Below are 14489 nucleotides of genomic sequence, written 5' to 3'. Positions count from 1 at the left end.
TAGCAATGCTGGGAATGACTCCACAGCCCATGTTCTGTCCACTGTCCCTTTATTCATTCAGTGAGTATTTATTGAGTACCTACTGCGTGCCAGACATGGAGCTAAGCTTTGAGAATACAACAGTGAACAGTACAGACTTGTGTCCTCCACTCATGGGTGTGGTAAATAATTACAGACTTAGCCAGAGCCTGATAAACTGCTAACACGTGTGGTCTGGAGGCTGACCCAGAGGATTCAGACAGGTGTCTCTGAGGGAAAGCTTCTGGAAGAGGCAGCCCAAGCTGACCTTAGATGGGTAATAAGCCACAGGTGGGAACACCCAGCACCAGAAGTCCTGGAATGAAGACGAGCGTTTTGAGCAACTCTTGCGTGACTGAGAAAGCCCTTGCCCACTCTTGAGCCTCAGTTTTTCATCTATAAATTGGGTCTACTTCTCTGAAGGGTATTGGAGTGATGCAAGTGGGGCAATGGGCCTGGGGGCAGTGGATGGGTAAAATGGGTTCCTAGGGCGTGAGGTCGTGTGATAAATCACTGTTCCCCTTCCTCAACGTGCGTGTCCTCTCCCTTTGGCCCTACCCTTGAGCAGTGGCCAACTAAAAGGAGTGTTTGGGGAACAGTTTGATGCCAAGAACAAGCTGACGTGCTCCATCTGCCTGAAGGAGTTCAAGAGCCTGCCTGCGCTGAATGGCCACATGCGGTCCCACGGGGGAATGAGGGCTTCCCCCAGCCTCAAACAGGTTAGCAGGAGCCAGTGCCCAGTCCTCCCCAGCCCATGTGCTGCTTGCTTTGCTTTGCTGCCGTCAGACAGAGAGTGTGAGCCCCATGCGGGCACCTGGGGAGGCACAGTCCTCCCCCAATTAAGGGAAGTGCTTACACTTTGACGCTGGAGCCAGACAGGTCAAACAGTCCCACTTCCATTGGCTTCATGAACAAGAGTCAAAACAAAGGTACTAGTAATCCTTTTAGGGGATCCCAGGCTCTCCACCTCATGGAGGAGACAGCAGAGAAAACATGTAGATGCAATATTATTTTTAACTTGAGCTACTTGAAGCGCCCAAGCCCAGGGTCACTTGGACTTTCCCGATCAGCAGTCAATGGCCAAGGAGAGCTGATGGAACCAACAGGCTCTCAGCCAGCGTTTTCACTTCATCAGGCACTCGTATTAGACTCTAGCATCCAAAGGTCTTTAAATGCCCTCAGGATTATCCAGGTAGGATATCCACGTAGTGAACCATCCATGCAGCTTTAGAGTTAGGTTAAAATGCAAAGAATTTTCTCGATTCTTTGCATATTGTTGATCTTAATTTAAGTGTATGGGATTAATGCTTTGTTTGCCAAAACTTTGGATTACCCAGGTCCCTCCAGCTCCTGACCATGCCAGATAAAAGAACTTTGTCTTCTATTTGACAGATGAGTAAACTGAGGCCCATAGTATTAAAAGATCCTACACAAAAACTTATGTGGGGTCTTTTTTTGCCTGATTGCAAGTCCATATCCTTTTTAAAAAAAAAAAATCAATGACAACCACACAAAAATTTTTCTAAATATTTGTTTTGATATACAAGTGATGCATGGTCAAGGTTTCTTAAATGTAGAAAATAGAGTGTGTGACCTTGTCCACTGCCCCCAGTCATTACTTGAGCCCAGGGACTCAGGGTCCTGCAGTGGTTCTCTGTCACCCATGCATGATGTCCTGGAACCTTTCTGGAAAAGCAAAGTGTGCTCCCCTTGTGAGAGCTACTCTCAGCCCAGGATCAAAGCCTTTATTGTCTGTGTAGGAGGAAGGAGAGAAGGCCCCGCCGCCTCAGCCCCAGCCGCCACTGCCGCCTCCGCCTCCGCCGCCACCGCAGCTCCCTCCCGAGGCAGAAAGCCTCACGCCCATGGTCATGCCCGTGTCTGTCCCTGTCAAGCTTCTCCCGCCCAAGCCCAGCTCTCAGGGCTTCGCCAACAGCGTCGTTGCCGCCCCCTCCGCCAGAGACAAGCCAGCCAGCTCGATGTCGGACGACGAGATGCCCGTGCTCGTGAGGATGACCCTCTCTCCCCCACACTCCCCCCAAGGGGCTGCCCCCCGCACGCCTGCTGTGAGTTGCTGCTCTGTCCTGCCCGCCCGGGTTGGGGACATCCCTTTGCTTTCTTGGAGATGAGGACAGCTCTTCCAGGGTCACTGGCCTAAGCTCAGACATGGCGTGGCCACTCAGGGCTGCGTCCCCCTGGCCGCCTTGGGAATCTCATTCTTGTTCACATCGCCCTCTATCCAGTAACTTGTTACTCTTCCAGGCTAAAGGTCTGGGTTAGATTCTGAGAGGCGCAGAGTATTCCCAGATTAAAACAGAAATGATAACTCAGCTGGTAATCGGTTATTAAAATACAGAAGTACTGTTCCAGATAGTACATAGCTATTGCCCAGGGCCCTGGCCCCTCCCCCAGGATCTCCAGACCTCCCCAAATGTAGCAACCAAAGATGTAACCCCTGGCACAGCAGGGCCTCCAAGCCATAGCCCTGGCGTCCATTCTGATGGTCACCCTTACCAGATGATTAATATTTTCAGTATCACACTTGCAAAATTACCCTTGGAGGACCTAATTCATTAAGGCTCCTGAAATAATTTCCCCTGAGGGACACCCACCCCCAATCTCAGGAAAGCAAAGAGATTTGCATCTCTCACTCACTGTTAAGTTCTCCTTCTCTTTCTCAAATTCCAAGTGCTTTACCCAAGCAGCTTATTAGCTTCGCTCTGAAACAGAGATCTCGTTCTCTGAATTTCTCTCCCTCCCCCACTCCCTCCCTCCTTCCCTCCTCCGAGGAGTCTGGACCCCATGTGGTTGACTATGTCAGATTTGTCCCCTCGCCACAAAGTGGTGTGCTGGGTCATATTTGTCCTTAGAGAATAGATGGCTGCTGGGATTCCAGGAGGCACGAGGGTGGAGTTGGGCTAGAGTAGAAGTAGGGAGGATAATTAAGAGAACTAGGAAAGTACAAAAAGAGCTTTTCTAGTTCTCTATGTAATATCAAGGTCTCAGAAGAGGAGAGACTGGTGGAGAAGCTCTGGGGATGAGGATTTTCATAAGCTGGCAGGACTTGGGTGCCAGCAACAGGCAGAGATGAAGTGACATAGCTAAGCTCCCTCTTTGCCCAGAGAAGTTCCTAATTTGGTGGGAGATCCACTGTTTTTTCCCTTGGAAAACAGCCTGAAGCTGGAGACAGTAGGTTCCTAGTAACACAGGGATCCGAGCCTCAGGCAGCACCGCCCACCCCAATTCAAGACAGGAAGAGAAGCACCAGGGCTGAGGAGAAACAGTGATGACCCTGGTGTGGCCGGAGGGAATACACCTGGGTAGCTAAAGTAATTAGGGACTGGGAGGGGCGAGGGAGTTTGGTATGAGTTTGGTCGGAATCAGAGGTCACGATGAGGGGCGTTCTGAGCAGGGTTTTGAAGGCAGAGATGGACTTGGCTTTGTGGAAACGGTGAGAGCGACGTCATGAGTTGGGAGATAAGCCGAAGTGGAAGCATGTAGGTGGGATTGAGTAAATGTGAGCAAGTATATCCTGACACTTGATATAAAGAAATTAAAATGTTCAGACGGGAGCCCTGAGTTTTAATCCTGGGGCTCTGCTCCTAGCCAGCTGGGCTGAAGGCAGCTGAGACCTGCCCCTTCTCAGAGCCTCGATTTCTCCCCTGACCTTGAGGAGACTGGACTCATCAGTGGTTCTCACCCCTCTGGGGAGCTTTTAAAACCTCTCAGTACTTGGCCTTCCCCCACAGAGGGTCCAAATAGCTTGTGAGGGGTGGAACACTGTAAATGCTCCCTCTCAAGTGACATCCGGGTCTGACACTGTAGGTGGCTTCTCTGGCCCAGGGTCTCAGAGCCTTGCCTGGAAGATCCAGCTTTAGAGCTGGAATAGCAGGACCAGAGGCTCAAGTAAAGGAAGCCCAAGAGGGACATTTGACCCTATGATTGGAGGTCTGGATTCTGGTGCAGAGTTGAGGTCACACAAGGTCTGCATGTGCTCACATGACCTCATCAGTTACCAGGAATAGGGTATAAAGTTTCAGAATTGCTCCCCAAGTTAGGGGGCATCGGCATCCTCTCCCCATTCTCCTCAGCCCCCTGTCTCTACCTCAGCCTCACGCAGTGAGGAGCCCTCTGGTGGGAGAGGAGGCAGGCTGAGGTGCTCTCGCCTAAGGAGAGCCCCCTAGGGGTGAGCTGGGAGCCTGGGGGTCCTCTGCCCTCTTCCTTTCCCCACCTCTCTGCTTCACTAGGCTCCCATCCCAGAGGCTGGGACAGGGCCCCAAAAGACAACGAAGCTGAGGGAGACAAAGGAGGGGGCAGCCTGAAGTGCTCAAGTCAGCAGCAGGGTCCAGAGGGAGAGGGAGCCCAGAGCTGAGGGGCGACAGGGGCAGGTCACATGGCCTGGAGGCAGCTGGTCATGTGACTGTGGCCAGCCCTTCCCATCACCCCCTGCTGCCTCCTACTCAGGCGCCACCCTGGCCACAGGAACTGCGAGGGACTGCGGCTGTGACTGGCACTGGCCTGCAGGGCCTGAGAGGGTACCACAGACTACCCAGAACCTTTCTGCAAGTACCCCTGCCGCCTCTCCCAGCCGCACTGCTGCCTCTGCAGCCACACCCAGCTCCTCATTTTCCTGGGCTGATGCTGGCACACAACCCGAGTCTGTTTCTGTTTGGCTTTGGCACGCCCTGCTTCTCTGTTTACGTGCATATGTTTACTTATTGGTATATATGTATCCACGTGGCAGACCTTCCTTCCAGACTATGCTTGGTTCCGCTGCCATAAAATAAACTAACACGGCTGACAGGAAGCCAGCTGAGGAGAGGGGCTTGCTACAAATGAGCCACCAGTGCTGGGAGCAGAAGTGAGGGGTGGTGAGGGGGAGGTTAACTGGCTCTGTTTCTAGGGGAGCACAGGAAAGGGGCCTTAAAATCATAGATGGCTCTCCCTCAGCCAGAAAGTTACCTTGAAAGAGAGCCCAGTGTGGGTCACTGGCCCTGGGAACCTTGGCTAGACCTGACCCCCTTTTCCTGCCCCACAGCCTCTGCCCAGCTTCCCTGAATGGATTATTCTGTCCCCTTCTCAGAACGTGTGTTATCTGTCCCTGTTGTCTGTCCCGGGGGAGCAGTGGGGAATTAAAGGGCCCGCTCAGCTGGATCCCACGCCAGATGGGAATGCGGTGATAAGCAATAAAGAATGTGAATTGATTCTTTCTTGCCCACTCACTATTCCTACCACCCCCATCTCCCTCCAGACATGAGGGGTTTCCTCCACACCAGTTTTCTCCCCAGTGAAGCCACCAGAACCCGCCTGGTCCGAAACAGAGGTGGCTGCTTTTTAGCGCCAAGAATGCTGGGGTCAGACGAGTGGAAAGGGGTCCGGAGTAGGACGGAAGTTCCCCTCCCCTCAACCTGTGGAAACGGCCTGTGGGGAAAGCCCAGGTATCTGAATCGCAGCATTCTCCCCGTTTCAGGAAATTCCCAGGAAGCATCAGCCGGGCGCGGCCAAAGCTGAGGAGCCCCACAAGCCCGCGGCGCCCGAGAAGAAGAAGTTCCGGCACCGGCCCGAGCCGCTCTTCATCCCGCCACCGCCCTCCTACCACCCGAGCCCCGCCGCCTCCTACTCGGGCGCCACCCTGTACCAGAGCCAGCTGCGCTCCCCGCGCGTGCTGGGGGACCACCTGCTCCTGGACCCCGCGCACGAGCTGCCCCCCTACACGCCCCCGCCCATGCTCAGCCCGGTGCGCCAGGGCTCGGGGCTCTTCAGCAATGTCCTCATCTCCGGGCACGGCCCCGGCGCCCACCCCCAGCTGCCCCTCACGCCCCTCACGCCCACGCCGCGCGTGCTGCTCTGCCGCTCCAGTGAGTCACCCCTCCCGGACCCGGGGCTTTCACCCCTGCCTGTGCAGGGGACCTCCCTGCGAGGTCTCACCTTCTGTAGTTCTCTCTTTGACGCCCCTAACGTGTGGCTTATCTACTCCATGTACCAGGCACTGTGCTGGTGCTGGAAATACTTAGAACAAATAGAGAATACTCATCCTCAGGGGAATCACCGTCTAGCTGAGGAGACAAACGCGTGAAGTGATGATTACAGTCTCTTTGGGATAAGGAAACAGTTGAAGTGTGCACATACTAAATAATAGGACTGTGTGGTGGATAATTGCGTAAAGGCACCCAAGGGAAAAGTACTAAGTAGCCGTACAGATAGGATTATGTGCAAGACCGGGGCCTCCACATTTAGGGTGTGTGCTGCTTAAAGATCAAGCAGGGAGAGCCTGTAGCCAGGGTCTCTTTCTGGAGCAAGAATAGTTCTGTAGAAACAAGACAGCTTAGCAGACCAGAGTGGGGCAGCTGGCTTCTCCTTACCCTGTGTGAGGAATGGGTCATCCTAAACCAGTTAGCACACACTCCAGCTCCTTGGAGACTAGTGGTGGTGACTCTGGCATGGGTTGGGTAGGACGGGGGCCCTATTATGACTGTTCAGTAATTGCTCATTTGCTTCAGTTTCTTCAGTACCCCTTCCCTGTTGACCAGTGATCTCTGTTTTCTGTATTCAGACAGCATCGATGGCAGCAGTGTGACAGTCACCCCAGGGCCTGGAGAGCAGACGGTTGACATTGAACCGTAAGGAAAAGCCGGTTGTTCTTTTTGTGTGCATGTGAGGAAGCTTGGCCCTGAGCTAACGTCTGTGCCCATCTTCCTCTATTTTGTATGTGGAACACCGCCACAGCATGGCTTGATGAGCAGTGTGTAGGTCTGCGCCCCGGATCCTGAATCCCAGGCCGCTGAAGCAGAGCACACCAACTTAACCACTGCGCCACTGGGCCGGCCCCCAATTATTCTTTAGAACAGAAGCCTCTGCTGAGGAAAGGGATGAGGAGCTTTGAGAAGTGTAGTTAGTGCTTCTGGAGTCAGAGTGGCCCCTGAGGGAGAAGTTGTAGAAATTGTAGGATTGTGATATTTTTCAAGTACTGTTGTTTTTCTACAATTGCCAGTGTTTCAAGGCCTTTACCAAAGACTAAATACATAGTAAAAGGAGGAAGCCCTGTATTCAGAGAACCTAGTGTCCCCATCTCTGGCTCCATGGACCAGTTCGATTGTGGCTACATGCTTTCACGTTCTCAGTAACACTGAGGCATCTCTCTCATGGTTCACAGTTCTCGACAGGACTCCTTCCAAATGCCCTTGCTTCCCCCATGCCTAAAATTCTTGGCCAGTCCTTCAAATGGGCTTGTTGAGTACTTGAGTTATGGGTGGGCGATGGGGAGATATAATGGAAGAGAAAGGTGGTTATTTTCATGGATGAGCACAGAAAAGGCCAGATGGTAGAGTGCTGAGTAGACTGAGTCAGGAATGAGAAAACCTGAGTTCTAGGGCCACTTTGTTATTTGATCTTGATCAAGCTAACCTTTCTAGGCTTCAGCTAACTCATCTATTGAATGGGAGTAGTTATCACTGCTTTCCTTACAGCACAGGTCTCTGTGAGGTTCAAATGGGATAATTTATGGGAAAGTGGTCTGAAAGGGATAAAAAATGAAATAAGCACTTTATATTTGTCCCATTTTTCCTGGTTAAAAAGGGCCATCGGCCATATTCTGGGAGCTGTTCCCTTGGAATTAGCACCCCCTCTCTCAGTTATAGGGAGCTATGAAGCCCCAGGCAGACTTCTCCATTGTTCCCCACAGCATCTCTCCCCAGTTTTAAAGCTATTCCTTATCCCAGTGAAAAGGCCGTGGCTGGAATCTTAGGATCACGCTGTGAGGAAATGGTCCATGCTGCATTCTTCTTGCAGAAGAAACTGGTTTCCTTCTTTTTCAAGTTCCTGACAGTTGCTCTTGGCCTCCAGTTGAAGACTACACTGTTGTTTTTCTTCTTGTCATTAAAGACGCATCAACATTGGCTTGAGATTCCAAGCAGAGATCCCAGAACTCCAGGATGTCTCTGCCCTGGCCCAGGACACACACAAGGCCACCCTGGTATGGAAGCCCTGGCCAGAGCTAGAAAACCACGACCTCCAGCAAAGAGGTATTGGCGCAGGGGAAGAACTGGGTGGGGAAGCCTTGACGCTCGCGCTAGGACCCCTGGTTCCAGGATTGCCGTGTTTTTCTATGATGCTGGGCTCTCTCTGATACAGTGGCTTCTCCTTGTTCCCAACAGTGGAGAATCTCCTGAATTTGTGCTGTTCAAGTGCATTGCCAGGTGGAGGGACCAATTCTGAATTTGCTTTGCACTCTCTCTTCGAGGCCAAAGGTGATGTGATGGTAAGGAACCATGAAAAGTAGGCTTCACAATCTGCCTCTTCATGTCAGAATTCTGAAACTGTTTTCCCAGGTTTCTGTGTTGTCCCATGTACCATACAAACAATTCATAAGATGATGACCAAGCCATAGACCTCATGTTCCTTACCTCAATGAGAAGGTCAGGATTTAAAAGCCTGCAGGAAAACCTCCAGTTGGACTTCCGTTTACACATCCGTTCCTAAGTAATAATTATGGGCACATCTGTCTTGGGAAATTAGAATTTCTCTTCAGCAGTCCTATATTTCACATCATAAAACTGGCCTCCAGGGGTGGAGGTAGAATTCTTTCTTACTGTAGAAGTCAGCCAATGTTTGATGTTCTTAGAACCGTTTTCTCCCTTAACCAAAATGAAGTGTTTGCTGTGTACAAGCTGGTGTCATGCTTCCACCTTTGACACAGTCCTTTGGTCAAACCAGAACTTTGGTGCCATTTTGCCAGAATCAGAGCTGACCATTTGCCTCCTGCACCTGGGCTGTTAACAAGATTACTCAGTCATTAACCTCAGTTTCCCCTTTAGTAAATACATGATTCTTGTACCAGATCTAGCTTCTTCCTTTTTGATTTTATGAAAATGTGAATGTAAACAAATGTTCCAATACTACCTTCTCATGAAATTCTTGGTACTTTTCAAGAACTTTTAACGTTCACACGAGTCACCTGGAGAATCTTGTTAAAATGCAGGTTCTTATTCAGCAGTTCTGGAGGTGGGGCCCAAGGTTCTGCATTTCTGGCCGGCTTCCGGGGGATGTTCATGTTGCTGGTCTGTGGACCACACCTGGAGTAGCAAGATTCTAGACCTTGCTCTGCCCCTGAACCATCCACTGCTCAACTCTGCCTGCAGCATTTTTTTCAAAGTCAACAAGGCTAAAGAAGGCAGATTTGAAAGGGTTTCTTTAGCTAGGCTCTCTGGGAGGACAATGTGTAGTATGGTTATTACTAATACAGCTGTTTGTGTTCAATTATAATGAAACATATGACTTTTCTGCAGAAACAGTTACATATCACCCACTCATTTCCTTGAAGTCCTTCCCTGGAGACCCAGCCTCCATTCAGAGGAGGCCCCACTATCTCTCTGAGGCCGAGGCCCTCACCAAGGAAGGAGTGGGGTCTCAGACATGACTAGCTGGCTGTTCTCCTGAGCTGGGGGGAGGGTTAGAACGGCAAACCCTGCTAGGTGCTGACCAGAAAGGAAACCCCAAGTAGTTTTCCCTCTGGTTTTCCTTCCAGCACCCCCAGCTCCGGGCTCTGCAGTGCTGGACCCTTTTTCCCCATTAGGTAGATGGTCTTCCTAGGACACACAGACTCATTCCTGACTCTCACCTTTTTTCTCCCATGGGTCTGCAGGTTGCTCTGGAAATGCTGCTGCTGCGGAAGCCAGTCAGGTTAAAATGTCATCCTTTAGCAAATTACCACTATGCCGGTAGGTCACCAGGAGCCCTGGGCCCCATTGCTACCTGAGAGCAGGCTGTTTGCATGTTTGGTTGGGTCGATTTTTAATAATACATGGCACTGCTTCTGTCCTAATTGCTGCTTGTGACCTCAAGGCCTTTGGGGCATAACTGAGGGGGCAGTTGAGTCTCTTGGTGGGGCAGCGTTGAGCTGTGCGAGCTCCTGCCCCTCATGGGTGTGCCAAGAGCTGGGCGAGAGTGGCCAGTGCCTGCGTGTGTGGCAGTGAGACGGGTGCATCAGGGGAAAGGGCCACAGTACCACAGGGTACGGCACAGAGGCAACGACACTCAGCTGCCGCCTGGCTTTGGAATCAGTAGACCTGGGTTCAGATCTTGCCCCTTGGCCCTCTCCAGCCTTGGTTTCCTCCCCCGTAAAATGGGCTCATACTCCATCCCTTTGTGAAGATTAGAGATAGTATATGTAGCCCAATGCCTGGTATGTCCTAGAGGCTGTTGTTACTCATTTATTAAACAATTACTTATTGAGCACTTACTATGTCCAACAAACTGTGCTAAGCATTAAGATGGAAGAGTGACTATGACAGACATAGACAGACAGAGTCCTGCCTCATTCAGCTTGGAGTCTGAGGAGGAGGCAGTTATTAAAAAACAGATCACACTAATGCTAGGAAAAGACATACATTTACACATATACATATATATTTGCATATGCATATATTTACATGTATATTTACATATGAGTGTGTCTTATGAGGGTGTGGATTAACGTGATATCACCAATAAGGAGGAAGGAGAAACCACGTTTGAGAGCTGAATGGAAGAGAGAGGGAAACAGGTTGGGGAGCCTGAGATGACAAATGAAGTTGAAGCTAACATTTTTATTTCCATTCACTGGTAAACCAGTCCATTCTGGAGGGTCTCCACCATCTTGCCTGGGTTTTCTATTTCAGAGGGGGCTACAACCTGCAGTGCCCCTTGATTGTTAATCATTTGAAGGTTTCTTTGGCACCTTGAGCAGACACTCCCTAGGTAGGTGCTAAATACTTTAGTGGGCCTGGGAACCTAGTAATGCCTTTTCCAAGTCCTTGGTCCAGGCAGCCCGATGTGGCCTAAGGTGAGGGCTGCTCTAAAAATACTGGAGCATTCTCAGTGGGCTCCCTGTCCACACCACCGTTTGCCCCAGTTAATGTGCTCCTGCCATGAGTCAGCCTTCCTGCCCGTCATCACAGGATGAAAGGGCCTCAGAAGCCACTCATCCGAGCACAGTGAGCCCAGGATGTCTGCCTGTGGGTCGCGCTTAGCACACAGGCCACTACTGGAACTAGGCAAACCCAAAAAGGACACATGAGAGCAGAAATCCATCATTTAACCAGTGGCCTGAAGGAGCTGGTTTCTTAACTTGTCTCCATCATTTCCTGCTTGCGTCTGCCCCAAGTGTGTGTAGAAAGATGTGGGAGTGCTCCCTAATCTGCCATGGCAACAATTCAGGTCCTCTCTTAATTCCCAGTATCATCTGCTGCCCATTAAACCCCGACAAGCTGTCCAAGCCTGTCTCATGCTTTCCATAGTAAGAGGGACAGTTGGTTGACAAGAAGGAGCTTCCCAACCATCTGCTGTGGCTGCCCTCGGCCCTTGGGGTGACTGGGGTGGCCGGCATCTCTGGGCTGGTTAGCTCCAGCTGTGAGCAGCCTCATCTGGGACCCAGGTCCCCTCCAGTTCTTCCCAGTGTGCCAAGCAAGTATTATTTTTTTATATGTGTCATGACATAAAAAAGGGTGGAAAGCTATGGACTACAAGCCACGCCTGCCCCAAACAAAATAAAACAAAAACACTAAAATAGTACCAAGAACTTTGAAATTAAAGGGCCCTAAACTCTGCTAAAACTAATTGATCTTTTGTGGTTGGGGGTTCCTAGCTAATCCTTTGCCTGTCCCCTGCCCCCTTATCCCACAGGCAGACCAGGAGCACTCCTGCTTCCTGGAATTATTTCCATCCTTAGGGGCAAGAGAGGTGGAACAGAGGTGTGAAGAGTTGGTCTCCCGCTAGCTGTGTGTCCCCAAGAAAAGGGTGCTCACCTGTCTTCCAGTCATTTGCTTTCTCCAGGAAGTGATCACAGACTGGGCCCTAGAGAATCTTCTAGAATTATGCATGAAAAGAGCAGAGGTCGCTGATCTCTAAAGTCTGACCTGACTCCATCCCTTTAGCAGTTCCCTTCCAAGCCACAGGGGAGGTCACAGACTCTACCCCCATCACATGCCCCAGATACCAGCCACCAGCCCCCCTTGTTTGGTTCTAGAGTGTCAGTGAATCCTATCCCCATGACCCCCTCCTGCCTTGGCCTTTGTGCCAAGCCCCGTTGGGTTGCTCTCCAGTAGGACTCTCTGTCGGCTCAGGTCAGCCTCACTGGGACACTATCCTCTGGATCTCCTTTGGCTTCCAGCTCTGCGGCTGTGGCCAGTGTCACCTCACCCGGACTCCCGGCCCTGGAATTGCACTCCAGGCATCTAGAGAGAGAGAAGAGGTGAGACCTCCCAGGCCTGTCTGTGCCCTGGAGGAAGGCAGAAAGACTGGTCTCTGCGAAGGAGGCTGCAAGTCAGGGGGAGTCAGACAGAGACACAGCCCTGTGAAAATCGCTTCCCTTCCTTCACTCACGACCTTCCCTTTCCCACTCCATCCCAAGCAACGCAGTAAAAAAGGAGAAAGTGCCCGATGCTGGGACCCAGGAGACACACCGTGTGGGTAGGCAGCTCACCCAGATCTGGGGGCTGCTTGCCAAGGCCAGAGGAGCCCTGTTAAGATCCTAGGAGGAAGATGCTGTTGCAGTGGCCCCCGGCGCTCTTTAATCCACACCAAGGTGCCCGGTCCAGCCCTCCCTAAGCACCCTCCACCCCTGTGTGGGTAGCAGTTGTTTGCAGTTGCTCCCAGCTAGCAGTTGGATTGGGTGGGGAAGGCTGGAGCGTGGGGGAGTCAGGCTGAGGAGGACGCCTGGTTGTGATTATATGGCTTGCGGCATCCTTGGATTTTCCATTGAACTGGTCATTCCTGCAGATGGGTGTGGAGTGGAGGGGTGTCCCAACTGGCCCTGAGCGTCTTGTCGAGGGTTCAACAGAGGCTACTGTCAGCTCCCACCACAGCCCAAGCGCTCACTGGGTCCTGACCCTGACCTGACTCCGGAGACGGGGGAGACCTGGAGGAAATACCCACTCGGTTGGGAGAAGACTGGTCTCTATCTTGGAAGCTGCCCCAGTTTGATGAGGAGACGGAATTACATTCTCAAGAGAATACTTTGCAGGAGGCACAGCTGTGATGTCATTTTCCAGGCATTCTTAGCCCGTGTCTCTAGCTGGATAATGGTCCCCAGAAGGGCAGGAACTGAGTTGATACTTACTCTCTTGCTTTGCCTGACACTGAACTTGTAAAGAAAAGGGTTAGTGGACAAGCTCGAGTTCTCGATTCAGATGGAGGCCTCCCTTCCTTTTGCCTCTGGAGGGATTTTGGTATCCCCTGCTTCACAACCTGCACCCCTAAAAAAATTACTCATCCTTCACCCACTGTGGAAAACCTTGCACGGAAATGAAGATCTCTTGTCACAACAGTCCCCCTTTTTCTACAGTGAACGTGCCTTTCTTGTGTGACGCAGTGACAACAGCCTCAATTAAGGGTTTTCAAATCTTGAAAGGAAGACAGAAAGGCCTTCTTTCAAAGAGACCGTGCCCAAACTTTCTCTCCCCCTTCCACCTCTCTTTTTCATTGCCTGGGTTCACTGTAGACGGCCCCCAGTTCAGGCACGGTCCAGAGCCTGTTTCCCAGCAACCACAGCTCAGAACATTTTTCCTCTGGATACTGTTCCAGCACCAGCTTCCTCCAGTTAATTATGCTCTTTGTAATTAGCCTTAATCGTCTTGTTAGGGGCCCCTGCTGATAATAGCCCGATAGCCAGGAATCCCCAGGTAGAGCAAATGAGTGCTGGGGAACGTCAGCCCACTAACCCTGCGTGTGTGCTGGGTGGACAGCAGGGATCCTGGAGAGGAAGGGAGGGCAGAGCAAAGGGGAGAGCTTGAGCAAGTCCCCTGCCTCGGTTTTGCATTTTGTCCTGGACTTTGTCCAAGACACAGAATCCAAGAAGGGCTGGCTTGGAACCTTGTCTAAGAATGAGGAACGTGCTCCCGTCAGACAGGGACTCCAGGGAAGAGAGACACCTGAGCCTTCCCTTGACTGGATTGCAGAAGGACTTCAGAGGCCGGAGGAGGAGACTGTGGAGGTTACAAGCAGCCAGCAGTAAGGCTGCGGGATTATACGTGCACAGAACGGAGAACGTTGGCAGGGACAGTGGAGCTTCGCGAGGCCACTAAGGCATACGTCAGCACAGGACGGTGTGCGTCCCAGAGCTGTGGGCTGACTTGGAATCTGCTCTCCAAGTGGCCAGTTAAGATCCAAAACATTCACTGTGCACCTACCTAGGACCAAATGCTGTGAGTCACAGAAGAGGAAACTGAGACTGAGAGAAGTTAAGTAAATTTGCCTGGGGCCAAAGGAGGAGTCAGTGGCAGAACCAGGTTTGCAGCCTGTGGTCTCCTAACGGAAGTCACCCCTTTCATCACAGCAGAGTGACCTTACTAGGTAGGAAGAGCATGTTCAGGTGTTTCCAGGTTTTGGCCTGGGAATTCAGTCCAGGAGGCCAGAAGGGGATTCTTGGCCCCATGGGCAATCCTGTGATCAGGATGCGGTGAAGATGGAGCCCGCTCTGGTGTGAACGTGAGAACAGATTT

General features: G+C 51.5%; 1 protein-coding gene across 41 annotated transcripts in view; it reads left to right on the top strand.

Moving 5' to 3' along the window:
• The window catches only part of TRERF1 (transcriptional regulating factor 1), a 195544-nt gene that overhangs the window by 159752 nt on the left and 21303 nt on the right, over window positions 1-14489 (top strand). For 14 of the 41 annotated variants that reach the window (XM_070245580.1, XM_070245588.1, XM_070245577.1 and 11 more), the window contains 6 exons: window positions 587-737; window positions 5486-5873; window positions 6569-6635; window positions 7897-8036; window positions 8169-8272; window positions 9656-9731. In XM_070245580.1, coding sequence (XP_070101681.1) covers window positions 587-737; window positions 5486-5873; window positions 6569-6635; window positions 7897-8036; window positions 8169-8272; window positions 9656-9731 — 926 coding nt within the window. Of the gene's footprint in view, window positions 1-586; window positions 738-1778; window positions 2082-5485; window positions 5874-6568; window positions 6636-7896; window positions 8037-8168; window positions 8273-9655; window positions 9732-14489 lie in introns of all 41 variants that reach the window. The other 27 variants (XM_070245561.1, XM_014734417.3, XM_014734425.3 and 24 more) reach the window with 4 other exon arrangements.

Source organism: Equus caballus, chromosome 20 (assembly GCF_041296265.1).
Source record: "Equus caballus isolate H_3958 breed thoroughbred chromosome 20, TB-T2T, whole genome shotgun sequence".
Lineage (NCBI taxonomy): Eukaryota > Metazoa > Chordata > Mammalia > Perissodactyla > Equidae > Equus > Equus caballus.
The sequence above is the reverse complement of the archived record's forward strand: the minus strand, read 5'-3'. Positions and strand labels throughout refer to the sequence as shown.